This window comes from Pogoniulus pusillus, chromosome 32, assembly GCF_015220805.1.
Source record: "Pogoniulus pusillus isolate bPogPus1 chromosome 32, bPogPus1.pri, whole genome shotgun sequence".
NCBI lineage: Eukaryota > Metazoa > Chordata > Aves > Piciformes > Lybiidae > Pogoniulus > Pogoniulus pusillus.
In genome coordinates, this window is record NC_087295.1 from 13325104 (window position 1) to 13348523 (window position 23420).

The following is a 23420-nucleotide window of genomic DNA, read 5'->3' on the forward strand; positions in this document are numbered from 1 at the left end:
ACAGCCTCAAGCTGCACCAGGGGAAATTTAGGCTGGAGGTGAGGAGAAAGTTCTTCACTGAGAGAGTCATTGGGCACTGGAATGGGCTGCCCGGGGAGGTGATGGAGTCGCCGTCCCTGGAGCTGTTCAAGGCAGGACTGGACGTGGCACTTGGTGCCATGGTCTGGCCTTGAGCTCTGTGGTAAAGGGCTGGACTTGATGATCTGTGAGGTCTCTTCCAACCCTGATGATACTGGGATACTGTGAGATCCTCCAGCCTTTTGCAGCAGTATTCTGCCAGTAAAGTCATGGTGTTCAGAAGCAGCACTACTCTTCATCGAAGCAAACTTTTTCTAGCAGGGAATCATCACCCTTGCCATAACCTAGGTCTTTACAATCACCTTGCTGTCTCTTTTTCATCCTAAAATAGATCCCAGCCAAGACACCACTGGCATAAATTTAGTAGATGTTAAGTCATGGAAAATCCAGACAGATCAGCCCAGTACAATAACCAGGGAGAAGGGAAAAAGGAAAACAAATGACACACGTCTTCACTTTGCACTTTAGGGAAGCAAAGTGTTTCAAGACACACTGTTCACATACACACATCCCCATAATGAAAAAGATAACAGACTCCTCAGTTCTTACCTAAAAGCAGACTTCAGCTAGCAGTATTATAGCTGCAGTAGAGGAGGAACAGTAGCAGAGGGCAGAATAGCAGGTCAAAGAGAAGAGAGAGTCATTGGACACTGGAATGGGCTGCCCGGGGAGGTGGTGGAGTCGCCGTCCCTGGGGCACTTCAAGGCAAGGTTGGACGTGGCACTTGGTGCCATGGTCTAGCCTCGAGCTCTGTGGTAAAGGGTTGGACTTGATGATCTGTGAGGTCTCTTCCAAACCTGATGATACTGTGATAACTCCAACATGTATTAGATTGTGGGAGGATGAGGGATACTGCTTTCTAAGCAATTCTCCCTTCCTCTCTGCAGCCTCTGCTCACATACATCATTTAGAGAGGCTCCAGTTTGGAGGTGTGTTGTAGGTTTGGGAAGCACAGAGTTAAAAATCCTCCAGGAACTAGAGGGGGTGGATCCAGGAAAGTGTAATATTATTATTCGATTCCATAATCCTGCTCTCTTTATAAGCTGGCAGCAAGGCCACCTCGTCCTCCTTTTCTCTCCCTCCTGTCTGCTGTCTCCAGCAGGAGCTTCTTATCTAGGTAAATACATAAGGAGCAGGCCTGCTCATGACCTGCGGGCAGCAGAGGCCCTTGGAGAGGAAGAAGAGGAGCACTGGGGAGTGTAGATCAGTTGGCTCAGGGCAGTGTTCAAGGGGCTCATCGTGTATCCTGCATATGCTCTGTAATTTCCCTGTGTCTTTCTTTGCAAATATAATTCTGTGTTTCTTTCCAGCCTGAGAGTGTTTCAATTCTATTCTTGTAGGGGAGTAAAATTATTCTGCCTGCTCCTTAAAAAAAAAAACACAAGGTGGACTGCAGAAGTTCTGTTAAGCTGGGGCAACAGGTTGACAGCAGGTGCCCCAACTGGAAACTTCTACTGAAGATTGCCTTTTAGCCAAAAAAAGCCAAAACCCAAACCCAAACACACACTAACAACCACCCTCCGAGTCTGTTCCTGAGTTTAAAGCTATTTTGGTATTTCAGGATATTGCCTTAGTCATACTGCCAATGAGACAAGTTCCACTGCCTTTTAGCACAGCTATGGATTATGATATTGGTCCCCATTCTGTATTGTGCTAGTTTGAAGCTAGCTAGAATGATTTGGTGCGAAGAATTAGATGATAGGCTGTGAAAAGAAAACAATGCTGATGTCTGCTGCACTCATAGGCTTGCTGAGATGGATAAGAACACAAACATAGGTAAGGGAGTCTCTGGGCTCTTTGGAGATGCATGAACTTCTCTCTCAAACTTAACTTGCTGCCTGACTAATCCATCTGCTTCCTACCCCCCCAGCTCACCCTCAAAACTCACCTTGAACGTAAGGTGTGGTGGTTTGGCTGTTATCCTGCCCCCCCACACTTTTAGAAACACCCAGCTAACTCAGTCGGACTCTGGGAATATAAATGAAGCTATTTATTTAGAGCTAGCACAATATACAAGCAGATAGTTACAGTATATACAGTTATAGACAGAAATAGACAAGTAAAAAGTAATACAGAAACACAACAGCCCTCCCAGAAACCTGAGTCCCCAGGAGGGGCTCTCAACCACCCCTGAACCTTCCCCCTGCCCCTCTCAACCTTACCCCAGCCTTAAGGAAGAAAAGAGGTTCAGCCAAGAGGTTAAGAAGCAAAGGTGAGTGGCAGTGAGGTTAGGGAGCTGCAGCTGAGTCCGAAGCCAGCCAGAAAGGTGAAGACAAAATGGCCAAAGTGTTATCTAATGTTTTCCCTTCTTGTTCCCATACATCTCATCGAGACTGTGAGGGAAGTTGACATCACAATTGTTTTCCTTTTCACAGCTAATTATCTACTTTTTCTCACCAAAACATTCTAGCCTGCTTCAAACTAGCACATAAGGTGAAGTCTGGGATAAGGTAGAGGGGTGGGGAGAAGGTGGAAGGGTGGTTGGGAGCCCCTCCTGGGTACTCTGGTTTCTAGGAGGGCTGTTGTGTTTCTGTATTACCTTTTTAAGTTGTATATTTCTGTATATAGCTGTCTAGATTGTAAATATCTGCCTGCATATTGTGCTAAGCTGTAAGCATAAAGCTTCATTCAATTTCCAGATTGACTGAGCCTAGTCTGGGTGATTTTCCTAAGTGTGTGGGGGTTGGTAACACCCAAACCACTGCATGTATCATTTGCAGAAAAATATAAACTTTCAATGACACTAAGTAGACCCAAAAAAACAAAACCCACACAAACCACAGCACAAAAAATACGAGTCACAAAATCTCAAAGTACCTCTCAGCAGCAATCTGATAGAAGACAACACACTTATACCTCCAAAAAACACATTAGTGAGAGTTCAAAACGAAGATGTGAAAAAGGTTCTATCCTTCAAGGTGACATTGTGTTCACAAAAAAAAAAATCTAAGCAAAGTTAAAATCTAAAGAGGAGGAAAGAACCCAAAATCTAAAGAGGAGGAAAGAACCCAAAATCCAAAGAGGAGGAAAGAACCCAAAATCCAAAGAGGAGGAAAGAACCCAAAATCCAAAGAGGAGGAAAGAACCCAAAATCCAAAGAGGAGGAAAGAACCCAAAATCCAAAGAGGAGGAAAGAACCCAAAATCCAAAGAGGAGGAAAGAACCCAAAATCCAAAGAGGAGGAAAGAACCCAAAATCCAAAGAGGAGGAAAGAACCCAAAATCCAAAGAGGAGGAAAGAACCCAAAATCCAAAGAGGAGGAAAGAACCCAAAATCCAAAGAGGAGGAAAGAACCCAAAATCCAAAGAGGAGGAAAGAACCCAAAATCCAAAGAGGAGGAAAGAATCTAAAATCCAAAGAGGAGGAAAGAATCTAAAATCCAAAGAGGAGGAAAGAATCTAAAATCCAAAGAGGAGGAAAGAATCTAAAATCCAAAGAGGAGGAAAGAATCTAAAATCCAAAGAGGAGGAAAGAATCTAAAATCCAAAGAGGAGGAAAGAATCTAAAATCCAAAGAGGAGGAAAGAATCTAAAATCCAAAGAGGAGGAAAGAACCCAAAATCCAAAGAGGAGGAAAGAACCCAAAATCCAAAGAGGAGGAAAGAATCTAAAATCCAAAGAGGAGGAAAGAATCTAAAATCCAAAGAGGAGGAAAGAATCTAAAATCCAAAGAGGAGGAAAGAATCTAAAATCCAAAGAGGAGGAAAGAATCTAAAATCCAAAGAGGAGGAAAGAATCTAAAATCCAAAGAGGAGGAAAGAATCTAAAATCTAAAGAGGAGGAAAGAATCTAAAATCTAAAGAGGAGGAAAGAATCTAAAATCTAAAGAGGAGGAAAGAATCTAAAATCTAAAGAGGAGGAAAGAATCTAAAATCTAAAGAGGAGGAAAGAATCTAAAATCTAAAGAGGAGGAAAGAATCTAAAATCTAAGGAAAAAAATAAATATATCTGCCTGAAGGGGAGGCTGAAGGAGGGCACAAGACAACACAGCAAGTACAGCACTGCAAATACTTCTGCTAAAATGAGACTTGCAATTAACAAGCCAGGGGTGTTTCAAGGTTACAAAACTCCAGCACTGGTTAAGTAAGACAGCTTGTGCCAATATGCCCAAATAAGACAACCATTCCATAGCTTTGAGTCAGTTTAGTTTAAAGCAGAAGAAAAAGAATCTGTTTCAACTAACAGCATTTCCTGGGCAGGAGTCAGGAGAGCATCCAGAGTACTGCAGATCAAAATCTGAACTTTACTTCAGACAACCCAAGGTGTACAAAGGCTACAGAACTCTACTTGTGTGACAGTGGACAATTTAGAGAGACAACTGCAATTTCCATACTGAATAAACATTCACTCTTTTTGCACGTTTATGAAAGCTAAATCGTTTTCCTGCTCTACAATCCTGATGTTGTCATTGGAAATATAAAATGTTGAGTCTTCTCTGTAGATAAACAATTATTAAACAACTGAGTCATGCTCTAAAGACAGAAAGACTGAAAAGCCCAAAAAAGAGTTTCCCAGAACTTAAGTCAATAGACATGCCAGTGTGTAACTGAAAAGGCTCCATCTGCTGGCTAGAACACATGTGTCCTTTGTCACCACATGCTCTCCACTGCAGCAAATTTAACTCCCAGTGGAAGAAAAAAAAAGAACTCAGAGGTTGCCAAGCACAAAATAAGGCAGACAATACCTTCTAATAACCACAGAGATACGCTGGCAAGGTAGATTTGGGATGCTTGTGTAACGGATGCTTATTCTCAGTAACACAAAAAGGAGCAAAATGTGGCAGGACTGAATTTTCAGATGTAAATGTTGCACTTCAAAAATAATGTATTTATACTTATTGTTAATTGGCCAAATGTAAATTTAGCAACACATATTTACTGAAGATGAGCTGCAAAATAATTTATAAGATGAGCCAGCAGTGTGCCCAGGAGAGCCAATGGCATCCTGGCCTGCATCAGGAGCAGTGTGGCCAGCAGGACAAGGGAGGTTATTCTGCCCCTGTACTCAGCACTGGGCAGGCCACACCTTGAGTGCTGTGTCCAGTTCTGGGCTCCTCAATTCAAGAGAGATGTTGAGGTGCTGGAATGTGTCCAGAGAAGGGTAACGAAGCTGGTGAGGGGCCTGGAACACAAACCCCATGAGGAGAGGCTGAGGGAGCTGGGGGTGTGCAGCCTGCAGAAGAGGAGGCTCAGGGCAGAGCTCATTGCTGTCTGCAACTACCTGAAGGGAGGCTGTAGCCAGGTGGAGTTGGGCTCTTCTCTCAGGCAACCAGCAACAGAACAAGGGGACACAGTCTCAAGTTGTGCCAGGGGAGGTCTAGGCTGGATGTCAGAAGGAAGTTGTTGTCAGAGAGAGTGATTGGCATTGGAATGGGCTGCCCAGGGAGGTGGTGGAGGCACCATCCCTGGAGGTCTTCAAGGCTGATTGAGGCACTTATTGCCATGGTCTTGTTGACTGGTTAGGGCTGGGTGCTAGGTTGGAGTGGATGATGTTGGAGGTCTCTTCCAACCTGCTTGATTCTATGATCTCATTTTTGAATTCAGACATTTGATGATCTACACAGTTCAGCAGTTTATGGTGCTTGTCTCTGTCTGCTTATTCCATTTGAAGCTCACTATTCATAGAACTATTTAAAAATCTTGGCTAGACAGCTATATTCATTTTAGAAAGAGCCTTAAACTTCATTCTTGCAGAATACACTACACCAAATATCAACATTCAAAAGCCAATGCAGTGACATGCCAATCACATTGGTCCAAGGCAACAACTACTCAATTTAGTACACCCTACAGCTTGTTTTGGACAGCAAATAAAACTACTGCAACAAAGCCTAATGAAAGTTCTCAGGTAACACATCAAGTTTTTGACAGCCATGGTAACTTTTTAAGAATTCAAAAAGCCTGACAGCCCAAACACTTCACTGTAGCTTACAGTACTTGAACTCTGAGGTAATCAGAGACATTGCTCACAGCCCACTGCATGGTAGAGGTTGTAAAATGCATGCACCCTACCCAAACAGTGCAACACAGAAAAGCAGCTTGTGCCTCAAAACTCAGATTCAAGTCCACAAGGATTTCAGGCTAGCAAAATTCTCTCTCCTCAGGGCTATTTAGTTAAGGCACTACCACACCAGTGTTAAGTGTATTGCTTTAACTTGAGGAGTGCATGTCTCAGGCCAGACACCACAAACTCACAGGGGAGAAGTTCCCTGCACAGCCTTCAATTACACAGTACAAATAGACCCTCAGTTATCCTTGGCTAGTCACAAATGGAAAATCACTGCTTCAAGCTTAAGATGTTAATATAACAAAAAAAATTATGTTATCAGTGTAATATTGTTCAGAGTTGTCATCTGACTTGCCATCACAAAACCTGCATGTCAAGTAAGAACACAAAAGAACACTTCCAACTATTTAATCTTTAAACCAGTAAGTCACCCAGGGTAGGGAGAAAGATCTTAAGCACTCAATTCTGTAAATGCTTGTTTTACAGTAAAGCCCTGATGAATAGTAAGGTCTAAAACCCATCTAATACTGAGCATGCAGAGCTGTTAAAAATTACAAGTCATAGTCAACCATAGAGCCACTTCAGAAAAAGTTATAGGGACACTAAGCTCTCTTCAGTGAGGTATGGCAAACCACATAACTTCAACTTAGGAATGACAGAAGGAGCAGCCTGGAAATACGCTCCACTCCAACACGAGCCACTTATCAGCATCTCCAGAAGAACAGTGATAAAACCTAATGTGCTTCATTGAAAGAAAAGGACACAAAGAAACCCACTACAAGGCCATACTGAGATATAATCTTGTAAACATTTTATGATACACACAAAGTAGTAACAAGTACTAAAGAAAACCCTTTAAGATTAAAGTACACTGAAAATACTAACTGCAAAATACCTAGCCAGAACTGCAATGTATCTTCCTTTAAATGCTACTTTTGGCTGTTGCAAAGAAACCCACCAAACTATTCAGTAATGAACACCATAAAGCTAAAAGAATGATCACCACTACACAGTACTATGCATTTCAATACCACCACAGTAATTGTCAATCTCACCACTGTGACTTAAAAAAGCAGACTAATACACTCCTACTTCAATGAGCAAAAAAAATAGTGACTTTAGCTGTCAAGGGAAGAGAAAAAAACAAAAGAAGTTCTTTACACTCTCACAACCTCCACTGGTTTCCAGCATACACTTTCTGAGGCTGTTGCTCATCCATTTACTCACCTCAGATTATCTTTCTTTCAGTACTTGCCCAACCTCTTCTTAACTCTGCAAAAACTTGTGTACACATTGTATGGCAAGCACACCTCTGAATTCCCTACAGTAAGTGAACAGTCTCCTTTTGTTTCTCCTGAACCTAGCACATAACTCTGATTCAATTGTGTGGCTCCTCTTCCATCTTCACCTGCTCTCACCCCAGGAGTCTCAAGAGAGCCTTATCATATCTTTATCCCACCTTCTCTATTAGACCAACAAGTTTGTATAATCATTTCTCATCCAGAAACCAATCTGTATCTTGTTGCCCTTTCACAGAATCAACCAGGTTGGAAAAGACCTCCAAGATCAGTCACTCCAACAAATCATCCAGCCCGGTCCAACCAACTAGACCATGGCATTAAGTGCCTTGTGCTGTATTTTTCTGAACACCTCCAGGGACAACAACTTCACTGCTCCACATTCCAATGCCAATCACTCTCTCTGTGAGGAACGTCCTCCTAACATCCAGCCTAGACCTCCCCTGGCACAACCTGAGACTGTGTCCCCTTGCTCTGTTGCTGGGAGAAGAGATGGATCTCCACGTGGCTATGACCTCCCTTCAGGTAGTTGTAGACAGCAATGAGGTCTGCCCTGAGCCTCCTCTTCTCCAGAATAAACAATTCCAGCTCCCTCAGCCTTCAATGATAACAAAGAACAGCTCATAGTATGTAAGGTATGAAAAGAAACATGGATTTATGCAGTTACAAATCTTTTTCCTGTTGTATCCTCTACTCATCCCAGATGTTCCAATCCTCAGTTGTTGTTTGGTTGTAACAACTATATCAGACATTTGTTTCAACTCCCCCTAAAGAGTCCCCTCAAAATACCACTGTGCTAAACAGTGGATGATTCTCTTAAGACTGGACCTAAACCACAAAACAAGCAAGGTTAAAGTGCATTTCATACTTCTGCTGAAATAAACTGCAGAGGGTTGACTGAGGTGTACCTCCATACAAGAAGCACTAGAGCTTACTTATCTAATACTACATAAACACAGACCCACCTGATTTACCAACAGTGGAGGAAGTGTTGAGGAGCTGTTTGGTCATACATCCGCATTTTAAGTCACGGTACTTACATTCTCAAATCTGATCCATACTTTCTACAAAGCCATTTCATCCTATTGTCTCTTTAAGCCATTTAGTTCATGTGGTTTCCCTAGAAATTCATTTGTAATTCCTACCATTCTTTCTGCTCGCTCTCTCTCTTTCCTAACCATTTCAGTTTTATCTTCAGCTACCTCCTGAACATATTTTGGCATCAAGGTCAGGCTCCTGACTAGGCACTGCTGTTGAGGAAACCAACTTAGACCATTCTCTTGAACACCTCTGTTCGTACAGCTACAGCAGTACAGCAGTTTATCCTTCTGTCCCAAAAATCTCTAGCTGATTTCTATTACAAGAGAACCTAAATGTGCTCAGAACACACTGACTTTCATTAAGTCTGCAATCTAATTTCAAGTCACCTGAGAGTAACCATTAACATTTTCCACTTAGATCCTATACACTTGAAGCCCAATGCTTTTGTCACTAGCATCTCTTTCCCATATGGGCATCAGATAAGAGGGACATTGTAGCCAGGTGGGGGGTGGCCTCTTCTCTCAGGCAACCAGCAATAGAACAAGGGGACACAGTCTCAAGTTGTGCCGGGGTAGGTCTAGGCTGGATGTTAGGAGGAAGTTGTTGTCAGAGAGAGTGATTGGCATTGGAATGGGCTGCCCAGGGAGGTCGTGGAGGTATCATCCCTGGAAGTCTTCAAGAAAAGCCTGGATGAGGCACTTAGTGCCATGGTCTAGTTGACTGGATAGGGCTAGGTGCTAGGTTGGACTCTTCCAACCTGGTTGATTCTATGAAGGCAGTTTTAACGTGAATTAAATCTATCAAGTAGTCTGCTCCTACACCAATTTATCTTGAACAAGCTAACTGGGACTGTGCCTTTAAGGGGCAGAGACAAGGTAGAGAAGCAGCCTAGAATTAGACGTACAAAACCTTCAGGAGTCAGTACATCCATTAATTTCTAATGCCAACATATGGAAAACTGTAATAAACCGAGAAACCTGCAAAACCCATGGACTACTAAGTTGTCAGCACTGCTGTTATAACACAGGCAAGACACGCTAAAGACACTGATGTCACAGGAAACCAGCACTTCATTAGCATGCCCATTTTATCAGTGTGACTCAAGTCTCCCCTTGAAGGCTAGTGGAAAGACGCTGAAAACCTGCATTTCCCTCGGTGTTACTTCGCTCTCCATCACAGCATCCTTTGTGTCCGAACTTACACATACCTCCTCCTCGGGCACTGAAAACAAGTGGCACCTCTTTTTGGAAGAGGTCTTGAAGGAGAATACCAGAGGAAGGGCTCAGAAGCTCATTAAAACACAAAACTCCAGACCTTGAGTCATCCGAAGGGAGGGGAAATTACAACTGTTGAACCACATGCGTTTGTCAGCAGCACAGGAAGTAGGCTAACACATGCCTGCTTTACTTAGGCACCGGCCCGGGAAGGAAGCGAGCACAAGCTCCCTACTTCCATCCATCTCCGCTCACCAACGCTCCCTCCCCCCGCCTCACCCCCTCCAACAACACCCATCCGGCAGCCAACCGTACCCACCACCTGACCCAACTACGCGAGCGTGTAAGATAAGGACAAGGAGAGGCTCGCCGCATGCCATGTGTGCGCACTTCTCCCTCGCCCAGGAACTCGTCAGCGAGCGGGGCCGGGGGCAGAGAGAAAGGCGAGGCCAGAGAAGGCCGCGCCGCCCACCGCCGCCGGCACCAGCCCCGCGGAGCCCTCACAAAGGAAGGCAGGGGGGTATGGGGCAGCGGCGGCGCCGGGCACACGCCGAGACGGCTCCGTGCGCCTGCCGCGCAACAAAGGCTGCTGCGGCCCAGCCCGCCCCGCCGGGCCGCGCCGGGGGGCGCAGCGGCGCGCACGAGGCCGGCAGGCGGGCACACCTGCGCCCCCCGCCCCGCGGCGACAGGGGCCGCGGAGCCCCGGGCGCGCAGAGAGTTAACGCGCCGCTTCCAAACCCCGCCGCCGCCAAGGGACAGGGAGACAACCCGGGTCCGCGGCGCATCCCGCGGTCACTCCCTACCCCACCCCGAAAGGGAATGAGGACGGCCCCACACAAGCCGCTGCAGGCGACGTCCCGCGGTGGCTCTTTGTGCGCTCTTCCCCCTTCCTCACACTCTCTTTCCGCCTTACCGTGGTGAGCAACGGTCTCATCTGCTCGCCTGCCCGCTCCTCTTCCATCGCGGCGCCGCCGAGATCGCCCAGGAGAGAGGAGGCGGACGCAAGCCGGGACCGTGGCTGCGCGGCGTGCTGCCCGACGGCGGCGGGCGACCCCAACTCCTCCGCCGTGCCGGGGGCTGAGCCCAAACCGACTCCGCGCCCTCGCTCCCCCCGCCCCGCCCGCGATCGGCAGCGCCGCCAGCCAATGGGGGGAGAGAGGGGCGCGGCGCGCCCCCGCCCCCGCCCGCTGCGGCCCCCGGGGGACTGGAGGGGGCTGGCGCTGCCCGCCGGGGTGGGGCGGGGCGGGGCGGCAGAGCCTGCGGTCCCACGCGGAGCCACCTGGGTCTTGCGGTTGTCTCAGCTCCCCCCCGGGCACCGAGCTGTGCGGCCGGACCGAGAGCCGGAGCGCAGCCATCACCACTTCTCACTTGCTGGAAACTTCTGCCAACCACAGAACCATAGAATCAGCCAGGTTGGAAGAGACCTCCAAGATCAGCCAGTCCAACCTAGCACCCAGCCCTAGCCAGTCAACCAGACCATGGCACTAAGTGCCTCATCCAGGCTTTTCTTGAAGACCTCCAGGGACGGCGCCTCCACCACCTCCCTGGGCAGCCCATTCCAATGCCAATCACTCTCTCTGCCAGCAACTTCCTCCTAACATCCAGCCTAGACCTGTCCTAGCACAACTTGAGACTGTGTCCCCTTGTTCTATTGCTGTTTGCCTGGGAGAAGAGGCCAACCATGCAAGCTTGACATTTTCCATGCGAGGTGTCTACTTAGGGATGATTTTTCTTTTATTTCCACACCCCCCACCCCACCCCCCCGGAAAAAAAAAAGAAAAAAAGAAAAAAAAGAAGAAGTAACCAAAATAGTTCAGTCCTTTACCAAAAATAATGTTACTTGCCCTTGTATAAACGTCCCAACAATCCCTTCTTCAACAGGCTGGAGGGGCGGCCAAAGTGTCAAGGTTATGCTTTTGGCTGTAAAGCTTTGCTTCGGGAGAAGCTTTTAGAGGCAGCAGCTGTTTACACTGGCCTAGCAGAGATAACTTTCTCCTTCTTTGCCTCTGTAAAGATTACACCTTTCTTGCCCACATTCAGTTTTAAAACACCAGCTACTGCTAGGACTGGATGTACAGCAGGTGAACAGTCTCTCCAGGTTTCCTCTGCCTGGCAGAATGCTTACATCGCTCTGGGACTTCTGACTGCACTCACTGCGGTTTGGTGGGGAGCTGCATGCCATGGCCTCTTTTTCCGCCTCACATGGCCTCACCCAGTAGGCAGCCTGTCCAGGACTTCTGAACTGAGTTGTCAGTGAAGCTCCACTATGTAAATGGTATTAGTTGGCAGGCACCAGCAGGACGGAGAATCATGGAATCAGTCAGGGTTGGAAGGATCAGCCAGTTCCAACAACCCTGCCATGCCCAGGGACACCCTACCCTAGAGCAGGCTGCACACAGCCTCGGCCAGCCTGGCCTTAAATACCTCCAGCCATGGGGCCTCAACCACCTCCCTGGGCAACCCAGTCCAGCCTCTCACCACTCTCATGCTCAACAACTTCCTCCTCACCTCCAGTCTGAGCCTGCCCACCTCCAGCTTTGTTCCATTCCCCTCAGTCCTGTCACTCCCTGACAGCCTAAAAAGTCCCTCCCCAGTTTTTTTTGAGCCCACTTCAGATCCTGGCAGGCCACGAGAAGGTCACCTGGGAGCCTTCTCTTCTCCAGACTGAGCAGCCCCAACTCACAGTATCACAGCATCCCAGTATCACCAAGGCTGGAAGAGACCTCACAGATCATCAAGTCCAACCCTTTACCACAGAGCTCAAGGCCAGACCATGGCACCAAGTGCCACGTCCAATCCTGCCTTGAACAGCTCCAGGGACGGCGACTCCACCACCTCCCCGGGCAGCCCATTCCAGTGTCCAGTGACTCTCTCAGGGAAGAACTTTCTCCTCACCTCGAGCCTTTCAGTCTGTGCTCACAGTAGAGCTACTGCAGCCCTCTGAGCATCCCTGTGGCCCTTCTCTGGACACATTCCAGCATCTCCACATCCTTCTTGTGATGGGGGCTCCAGAACTGGACGCAGTACTCCAGGTGGGGTCTCAGCAGAGAGGCCACCAGAGCGGCCACATCACTCCACAAGGCATGCAATATAGCCAATGCCCCGGGCAACGTTTGGCTTAGTGCTAATTTGTTACATATATCTTGTGAACTCTGAAAGGCCCAAATATGTCAGGAAGAAAATGCAGAGACTTCCCTGCAGGCCCTGTCCCAGCTTGGTTTCAGGAAATTACAAAGTCTGGATGGGTCACTTGGAGACAGGCACACGAGACAACCCTAAATGTGAATCCCTTAGAGATGATAACACATCAGCAAAGAAGGAACAAGGCCCATAAATCATTCCAGTCCCAATTTCTGCTTGCTTTTCTTTGAGGAGTCTCTATAGGTAATGGACAAGGGGGAAAAGGCATTTTTGCTTCCAAGAAAGAGTTATTTTTCTGTGCATAAATTATCTCAGAATAGATTTAGGTTGGATGTTAGGACTAAGTTCTTTAGCATGGGGGTGCTGGAACACGGGAGCAGGTTGTGCAGGTGCAGGGAGGTGTTTGAGGGCCCTGTTCTTGGAGGTGCAGGCTCTGCAGGGCTCTGGGTAACCTGCTCTAATGAAGGATGCTGACCGCAATGGGGCTTGGACTAGATGACCTTTGGAGATTGCTTCCAACCCAACCCACTCTATGATTCTGTGATTCTCTCTGAGTTCAGGGCTTGACTGCAATCACAGATGCAGTGTTAGAGAAGGCAGGCTGACTGACACAGATGTAGCAGGGTCAAGACAGATCAAGGCAAGGGGATCAGAACCAAACTGGGTCTTAAGCCCTCTCAAATGGAAATAGGAGCTGCTGGTCTTATCAGTAGCTTTAGAAGCAGCAAACGAAAGGAACGTGTGCATCAGCAAACACCATCCTGGACTTAGAACACTATAAAAGGAGGCTCTGCAGAGCTCACAGACAAAAATGTAAACCTGGCTGTTGAGACAAACCAGGCCTTTCCTACTGACTGCTGGCTGGAGGCTCAGCATAGCTTCAGACACCTCAGCTTGAAAGCTGGCCAGAGGATAGCAGAAGGCTCTGAACCTTCTCCTCAGCTTTGGCAAGAAGAGCTGGTTGGTGACCAGTAGTCCTTTCTATGCTTTTCAGGAAAGCCATGGACAGAAACAGATCAGTTTAGAGATAAAAGCAGCTTTCTTTTTCAGTGAGCAGAAGCAGATGTCCTGGAAAGAAGAGTAGGTGTATGCACTGTTGGATGGCACTGTGCACAGATGCAATCCTAGCCATGAGGCCAGAGCTCTTGACCCATACAACTTGGAGGAAGCTTTCAAATTAATCACTTGACATGAGTCTCCACCAGGTCACTATAACCTGTACTCCATTGAACAGATCATTATTAGTGGAAGCCACACCTACTTAACTGTACTGAGAAGACAAAATAAGGCAAGCTGTGAGGAACTGATTGAAGAGGGAGCAATCTTAACACGTTCTTCAATCAAAGATTATGACCTGGATCAGGTCACAGATGAGTTTGTAGAGATAACAGGCAGAAATAAAGCACTGTGCAGAAATAAAGCACTGTGCATGACTACCACAAAAGTAATGACCCTGATATCAAGTGCCTTGGTGCACCTGCACTGCAGCTGTGATCTGTGTCCTTTCCTCTTCTAGGGACAGCACTGGTGGAGTTTAAACTCACATAAACCATTGGAAATGACTTGGCACTGGATAGCATGGGTAAAATGGTCATGGATTGTAACTTTAGGTCCCACATAATTAGTACTAAATATGTGTCTTCAGAGGCAGATGACAGAGGCCTTCCTCTCATATTGGGATTAACACAACCCATTTTCATGAGCACAGTACTTCTCCATTCTGTGGGAACTCAGCTCAGAGAACAGTAATAGCTAAAGTAAGGACTTCCCATATTAAGCAGCAAACTACAGTACTTGTTGAAGTTCCTCATGGGGACAACAGACAGTGAGTTCCTAAAAGCTCAGCCAGAGTGAATAGAATGTTTGGCTCATCAAAAAGAAGTCTACCAATATGAATGTCAGTTAGGTTTTGGCATTAAAGAAAGAGGGATCTTTGTTGAGATGCTCTGGTACTCTCCTCCTTGGCATCAGAGAATTCCCAACAGACAAATCAAGCAGTGCTCATCATACTTCCTTTGGCACACTATGCTGAGAACAATATCCCCAGATGAACACACAGTCATTTGCTAGCTCAAAGACTTGTTTGCTTCCTGCATCCCATCTGATCACTGTACATATAACTATAGCAGAAAACGCCAAACTTGCATCCCCATGCCATGCTGCCCAAGTGAAAAGTGATGCCTCTGTTCACATCCAGTTGACTCAAACTTCACAACATTCAAACCTTAATGTTTTCCAAAAGCCATTACTGAAATAGACACAGGCCAGCTTTGTGCATCTATAGAAACATAGAATCAACCAGGTTGGAAGAGAACTCCCAGCTCAGCCAGTCCAACCTAGCACCCAGCCCTGTCCAGTCAACCAGACCATGGCACTAAGTGCCTCATAAGTGCAACTGTGACTGACACTCTGGGTGACATATGAAAAAGGGATTCATAGCACTGTGTGGCACAAAAGAGGCTCATCAGTATTTTTAACAAGATAATGCACCTGCTTTACCAAGAGTAATCTGATAGTACTTTTCCTCTTTGTCCCCTTCCCCTCCTCCTCCCCACATTCTTACACATGGGTGGAAGAGGCAGAAATTGTTGAATAAATCATGGAATCATAGAATGAGGCAGGTTGGAAGAGACCTCCAAGATCATCCAGTCCAACCTAGCACCCAGCCCTGGCCAGTCAACCAGACCATGGCACTAAGTGCCTCAGCCAGGCTCTGCTTCAACACCTCCAGGGACAGTGACTCCACCACCTCCCTGGGCAGCCCATTCCAATGCCAATCACTCTCTCTGCCAACATCTTCCTCCTAACATCCAGACTATACTTCCCCTGGCACAGCTTGAGACTGTGTCCCCTTGTTCTGTTGCTGGTTGCCTGAGAGAAGAGGCCACCCCCCACCTGGCTACAGCCTCCCTTTAGATAGTTGTAGACAGCAACAAGGTCACCCCTGAGCCTCCTCTTCTGCAGGCTGCACACCCCCAGCTCCCTCAGCCTCTCCTCACAGGGTTTATGCACCAGTTTCATCACCCTTCTCTGGACACCTTCCAGCACCTCAACATCTCTCTTGAATTGAGGAGCCCAGAACTGGACACAGCACTCAAGGTGTGGCCTGAGCAGTGCTGAGCACAGGGGCAGAACAACCTCCCTTGTCCTGCTGGCCACACTGTTCCTGATGCAGGCAAGGATGCCATTGGCTCTCTGGGCCACCTGGGCACACTGCAACGCTTGTTATCACATTGCAGCTGCTTGGAAAGGCTGATGGGTGCTGAAACTTCAGTGTAGTGGCTGTTATGGTTGGACTTGATGATCTTAAAGGTCCTTTCCAACCTTAATGACTCTGTGAAAGCTGCCACCACCCTGCTGGACTTTAAAAGGCAAGAGGCACTGCCAATGGTTTGGCATTCCACCTTATCTCCCCATCAGCACTCTCTTGTTCAGCACAGAGACAACTCTTTTTATCTTCAGCTGCTGTGGTGTGATTTAGAGTGTTTTTGGCCAGCTCATTTCCAGTCAGTTCTGCTTAAGCTCTGAGTAAAACATCCACTGACACCATCAAATACAGAAAACAGGCTTATGCCTTCAGTTCTGACCTCGCACAACCAGCAGTTGTAAGGTACTTTTTGTTGCCCAATTGCAAGATACAGTCCTGCAATCATCACTGTGCTAGTTTGAAGTTAGCAGGAATGTTTTAGTGAGAAGAAGTAGATTACAGGCTGTGGAAGGAAAACAAGGGTGATGTCTGCTGCACTCATAGGCTTGCTGAGAGATGCAAGAAGAATCAAAATATAGATAAGGCATTTCTCCTGCTGGGGAGCTCCAAGCTGCATCTCTCTCTCTAACCTCACCTTCCATTTCTCTGACTAGCCCACTTTGCTTCCCAACCCCTTGGCCAAACCTCCATTCTTCTTTGGGACTGGGGTAAGGTTGAGAGGGGTAGGGGAAAGGTGAAGGGGTGGTTGGGAGCCCCTCCTGGGGACTCAGGTTTCTGGGAGTGACGTTGTGTGTCTGTATTACCTTTTACCTTGTCTATTTCTGTCTATAACTGTCTATACTGTAACTACCTGCTTGTATATTGTGCTAGCTGTAAATCTAAGCTTCATTCCATTTCCAAAGCTGACTGAGTCTAGTCTGGGTGATTTCCAAAGTGTGTGTGGGGGCAGAGAACACCCAAACCATCACACTCATACACACTGATTTGCTCTTATATAACATTACTAGGATAGCTGCAGAGAAAAGGATTTCAGAAACCTGGCATTCCAAAATTGTCTGTAAAACTGAAGTTCCTAGGAGTCCCCACCTGGAGTACTGCATCCAATTCTGGAGCCCCCATTACAAGGATGTGGACATTCTGGAGTGTGTCCAGGGAAGGGCCAGGAGGATGCTCAGAGGGCTGCAGCAGCTCTGCTGTGAGCACAGACTGAAAGAGTTGGGGCTGTGCAGGTTGGAGAAGAGGAGGCTCCCAGGTGACCTTCTTGTGGCCTTCCAGGATCTGAAGGGGGTTACAAAAATGCTGGGACATTTTAGGCTGTCATGTAGTGACAGGACTGGGGGGAATGGAGCAAAGCTGGAGGTGGGGAGATTCAGACTGGATGTGAGGAGGAAGTTGTTGAGCTTGAGAGTGGTGAGAGGCTGGAATGGGTTGCCCAGGGAGGTGGTTGAGGCCCCATGGCTGGAGGTGTTTGAGGCCAGGCTGGCTGAGGCTGTGTGCAGCCTGCCCTAGGGTAGGGTGTCCCTGGGCATGGCAGGGGGGTTGGAACTGGCTGCTCCTTGTGGTCCTTTCCAACCCTGACTGATTCTATGATTCTATGATTCTCTACTCTCAGGTGAGCCAAGGTATTTAGGTGTCACTACTGTATTGAATTTCAGTAAGAAATCTGTTCTCCCCCTTTTCTCTATTCGAGTTCCATTCAAAAGAAAAGCAAAGCACTGCTTTTTTCCCCATTTAACACTAACATCAGTTCAGAAAAGCTCTGCACAAATCTTCCAAGACACGACACAAGTTTATTTGTTTAGGCTTCTAAATTTGCCATTGGAATGGGCTGCCCAGGGAGGTGGTGGAGCCACTGTCCCTGGAGGTGTTGAAGCAAAGCCTGGATGAGGCACTTAGTGCCACGGTCTGGTTGACTGGCTAGGGCTGGGTGCTAGGTTGGCCTGGATGATCTTGGAGGTCTCTTCCAACCTGGTTGTTTCTATGATTCTATGAGTCTAGATTATACAGAAACTTCGGGGAACTTACATCACGCACTCAAAGTCCTGTGTCAACTCTAAGTGTGATGTTAACCAAAGAAAGAAGATTGTAGAGAGAAATAAAATACCAAACATAAGCTTCATCACTTGCCAGGAAAACTGTAGAGAAGAACAAAGCTAATACTTGGCTAATACTCTAATAGTTGGCTGCAGGAAAGCTTACTTTGCTGAGGACTAGCCTTTGGAGTAACTCCCCAAAGAAATCCAGCACCAGTGGGAACAGACTTCAAGGACTTAACATTATTTAGAAAACAATTCCTTCTGCAGCCAGAATGATTAGCTTTCAGAAGCACAGCTGGCTTCCCCTTCTCTGAGTTTTCAGTTGAAATTAAATTCCTGTGCCAATAGTATCTCTGGAGCAGACCCAGAGCAGATAAAAATGTGAGCAGCTTTGCAACAGAGATGATAAATTCCATTACATCTCAGAGCAGGAGCAATGGTAATTGGATATGTCCCACTGGAGGCCAGCGACAAGTGGAGTCCCTCAGAGATCAGTCCTGGGACCAGGCTTGTTCAACGTCTTTGTCAGTGCTATGGACAGTGGCACTGAGTGCAGCCTCAGCAAGTTTGCTGCCCACATCAAGCTGTGTGGTGCAGCAGCCAGGCTGGAGGGAAAGGATCCATCCAGAGGGACATGGACAGGCTGCAGAGGTGGGCACAAGCCAACAGCAGGAGGTTCAACAAGATCAAGGACAAGGTCCTGCAGCTGGGTTGAGGCAATGCCAAGCACAACTCCAGACTGGGCAGTGAGTGGTTGGAGAGCAGCCCTGAGGAGAGGGACTTGAGGGTGCTGCTGGATGAGAAGATCAACAGGAGCCAGCAGTGTGCACTTGTAGCCCAGAAAGCCAAACAGAGCCTGGGCTGCAGCAGGAGAAGTGTGGCCAGCAGGGCCAGGGATGTGACTCTCCCCCTCTGCTGTGCTCTGCTGAGACCTCACCTGGAGTACTGCATCCAGTTCTTCTGGAGCCCCCATTACAAGGAGGATGTGGAGATGCTGGAGAAGGGCCAGGAGGATGCTGAGAGGGCTGCAGCAGCTCTGCTGTGAGCACAGACTGAAAGAGTTGGGGCTGTGCAGGCTGGAGCAGAGGAGGCTCCCAGGTGACCTTCTTGTGGCCTTCCAGGATCTGAGGGGGCCTACAAAAATACGGGGGAGGGACTTTTGAGGCTGTCAGGGAGTGACAGGACTGGAGGGAATGGAACAAAGCTGGAGGTGGGGAGATTCAGAGTGGATATTAGGAGGAAGTTGTTGAGCTGCTGCCTGGGATAGGACAAGCAGCAATGGGTGTAAGTTGCAGCAAAAGAGGTTCTGCCTCAACACAAGGGGGAACTTCTTGACTGGAAGGGTCCCAGAGCACTGGCACAGGCTGCCCAGAGAGGTTGTGGAGTCTCCTTCTCTGGAGCCTTTCCAGGCCTGTCTGGATGTGTTCCTGTGTGATCTGTGTTAGATAGGATTGTCCTGCTCTGGCAGGGGGGTTGGACTCAATGATCTGCTTGGGTCCCTTCCAACCCCTAACATCCTGTGAGCCTGTGAACATCCAAAACTTAGTATTTTTGCAGCCAAATGATTATGCAGTTGATTCCTGAGATGAGATGAGACTGTTTCTTCACCCTGGTATCCATAGAATCATAGAATCAAGCAGGTTGGAAGAAACCTCCAAGCTCATCCAGTCCAACCTAGCACCCAGCTCTATCCAATCAACCAGATCATGGCACTAAAAGCCACCACCTCCCTGGACAGCCCATTCCAACAGCAAATCACTCTCTCTCTGAAGAAATTCCTCCTAAAGAGAATCACAGAAACAGAATCCCCCTGCAGATAGCTGCATTCCGAGCAGACCCTGCAGTTGCCATGCTTACACCAGTTCACACATTTATTATCCCTCAGGAAAAGAAAGAAATAAAGAAGAGCTGAGTCCAGTGATAGTTGTAAAATAAGTGAGAGCAGGTCAAAACTTGCTCTGCAGAGAGTTGTGCCAGGAACAGCTCACTCAAATACACCCAGCAAACACAGTCACTCATGCTCCAGCATCTCAGGGAACTTTCACCTGCATGCTTATCAGCCATGGAGAGCAGCTCAGAAAGTTACTTGGCAGTAGTATTTTACTTGTAGATTTTTTTAAGGTGCCCTATCCCAAGTTGGGATGGTTTGAGGGTTCCCTGCCCCACTACACTTGAGGAAATCACCCAGACTAGACTCAGCCAAGCTGAAGAATGAATGAAGCTTTGTATTTATAGCTTAGCACAATATACAATCAGGTATTTACAATCTAGACAGCTACAGACAGAAACAGACAAGTTAAAAAGTAATACAGAAACTCCACACTAGAAATTAGAGTGGAGTTTTATATTTACAGCTTAGCACAATATACAAGCAGGTATTTACAATCTAGACAGCTACAGACAGAAATAGACAAGGTAAAAAGCAATACAGAAACACAACAGCCCTCGCAGAGACCTGAGTGCCCAGGAGGGGCTCCCAAACACCCTTCACCTCCTTTCCACCCCTCTGCCTTATCTCAGACTTTGCCTTACATCCAAGGTGAGTTTGGAGAATCAGCCAGGGGGGTTAGGAAGCAGAGGGATTAGTCACACAGACAGCAGGTTAGAGAGAGAAGGGAGGCAGCCAGAGCCAGAGAGCAACTCTGTTATCTATGTTTGTGTTCTTGTTCTTATGCAGAATCACAGAACTGCTTGGATTGGCAAAGCCCTTCAAGCTCATCAAGTCCAATCTTTAGTTTCTCACTGACAAGTGCTTGACTAAGCCAAATCCCTCAGCACAACATCTAACCACTATGAATCGCCACCAGGACCACCAGAATACATCTCAGCAAGCCTATGAGTGCAGCAGACATCAGCACTGTTTCCTTTTCACAGCCTATCTTCTAATTCCTCTCATTAAAATATCCCAGCTCAGACTGGCACACAAATCTAAGGACTCTGGGCAGCTGTGCATCTCTGATGATCCAAATCTAAGCTTCATTGACTATCCAGTGATTCAACCTGGATCGTTAAACTTATAGTTGAAAACCATGTCCTGCCAGGAGCACATCCTTAACAAGCTCAAACACCACATTTGGACTATTCACTTTGCCCTCTGCAATCCACATCCTAGAATTTCCTCTAGCAAATAACTCAACTACTTATTTCCAAAAGGCTGGCAGTTCCAAACAGCTGCCAAGTAGTAATTCATAGTTCTTATGGCACAGTTCTTATGGGAACATAATTCATGTTCTTATGGGACAGTAGCTGAGCTGGTGGAAAATGTCTGGGGCTTCACTAATTGAATGCAACTTGCTGAGATCATAGAATCATAGAATCAACCAGGTTGGAAGAGACCTCCAAGATCATCCAGCCCAACCTAGCACCCAGCCCTAGCCAGTCAACCAGACCATGGCACTAAGTGCCTCATCCAGGCTTTTCTTGAAGACCTCCAGGGACGGTGCCTCCACCACCTCCCTGGGCAGCCCATTCCAATGGCAAATCACTCTCTCTGTGAAGAACTTCTTCCTAATATCCAGCCTAGGCCTCCCCTGACACAACTTGAGACTGTGTCCCCTTGTTCTGTTGCTGCTTGCCTGGCAGAAGAGCCCAACCCCACCTGGCTACAATATCCCTTCAGGTAGTTGTAGACAGCAATGAGGTCAGCCCTGAGCCTCCTCTGCTGCAGGCTGCACACCCCCAGCTCCCTCAGCCTCTCCTCACAGGGCTGTGCTCCAGGCCCCTCACCAGCTTTGTTGCCCTTCTCTGGACACCTTCCAGCACCTCAACATCTCTCTTGAGTTGAGGAGCCCAGAACTGGACACAGCACTCAAGGTGTGGCCTGAGCAGTGCTGAGTACAGGGGCAGAATAACCTCCCTTGTCCTGCTGGCCACACTGCTCCTGAGCCAGCCCAGGATGCCATTGGCTCTCTTGGCCACCTGGGCACACTGCTGGCTCATCTTCAGCCTACTATCTATTAGTACCCCCAGGTCCCTTTCCTTCTGGCTGCTCTCCAGCCACTCTGTCCCCAGCCTGTAGTGCTGCTTGGGGTTGTTGTGGCCAAAGTGCAGATCCCTGCCCTTGGATTTGCTCAATCTCATCCCATTGGCCTCTACCCACTTATCCAGCCTGTCCAGGTCCCTCTGCAGGGCTCTCCTACCCTCCAACAGCTCCACACCAGCTCCTAGCTTGGTGTCATCTGCAAACTTACTGATGCTGGACTCAATCCCCTCGTCCAGATCATCAATAAAGATATTGAACAGGACTGTGCCCAGCACTGATCCCTGGGGCACACCACTAGTGACAGCGGCCAGCTGGATGTGGCACCATTCACCACCACTCTCTGAGCTCTGCCATCCAGCCAGTTCTTGATCCAGCACAGAGTGAATCTGTCCAAGCCAGGAGCTGCCAGCTTGGCCAGGAGCTTCTTGTGGCAGACAGTGTCCAAGGCTTTGCTGAAGTCCAGGTAGACTACATCCACAGCCTGTCCCACATGTGCCAGGCACCAACACTTCTCCAGAAGCTGGTAGAACACACAGCATGAATCCAGAGTTGCTCAATCTGGTAGTGTCACTGCCAATTCAACAAGCCCATTTCTCCTCAGGTGCCCCAGGAGACAGTGCTACACAAAAAGGCCAGAAAATGCCCTTTTGGCACTGAAATGCACCACTGCTTGTACAGACACCTATGAATTCTGAAGAGGAAATAAATACTTTGTCTATTACAATCCTTTCATCTCTGAAAGGGTTACCAAACATGGGAACAAACTACCCAGAGAGTGCTTTAGTCACCATCCCTGCAGGTATTTAAAAGACTTGTAGGTGTTGCACTTTGGGATGTGGAGAACTAGGAAGGGTTAGGCAAGTTGGACTAAATGATCTTAAGGCTTTTTTTCCAACCTAAATGATTCTGTGATCCTTTCTCACTTCTTCTTCTGCCAATGAATCTATGAATTACGAGGGGTAAGAGTGATTAATGAGCTTCTTTTAGCTGACCAGGGTAGCATCTTACATACTGGGCACCTGTATCAGATGTTGTTCAGAGAATCATAGAATCAGTCAGGGTTGGAAGGGAACACAAGGAGCAGCCAGTTCCAACCCCCCTGCCATGCCCAGGGACACCCTACTCTAGAGCAGGCTGCACACAGCCTCAGCCAGCCTGGCCTGAAACACCTCCAGCCATGGGGCCTCAACCACCTCCCTGGGCAACCCATTCCAGCCTCTCACCACTCTCATGCTGAAGAACTTCCTGAGTTCATGTCTGTAGAATGTGGAGCATGAGAAAAGGTTTTTACAGAACAGTTTATTTCACAGAATCAACCAGGTTGGAAGAGACCTCCAAGCTCATCCAGTCCAACCTAGCACCCAGCCCTAGACAATCAACCAGACCATGGCACTAAGTGCCTCATCCAGGCTTTGCT

The 23420-nt window shown here is 47.7% G+C and overlaps 1 protein-coding gene across 1 annotated transcript in view; it reads right to left on the reverse strand.

Moving 5' to 3' along the window:
* SLC4A7 (solute carrier family 4 member 7) overlaps positions 1-10740 on the reverse strand; it is a 110504-nt gene extending 99764 nt beyond the window's left edge. Inside the window, exon 1 of the mRNA XM_064169811.1 lies at positions 10550-10740. Within this exon, the coding sequence (XP_064025881.1) occupies positions 10550-10597 (48 nt within the window). The 5' untranslated portion in view covers positions 10598-10740. The remainder of the gene's footprint in view (positions 1-10549) is intronic.
* Positions 10741-23420: the final 12680 nt, after the last annotated feature.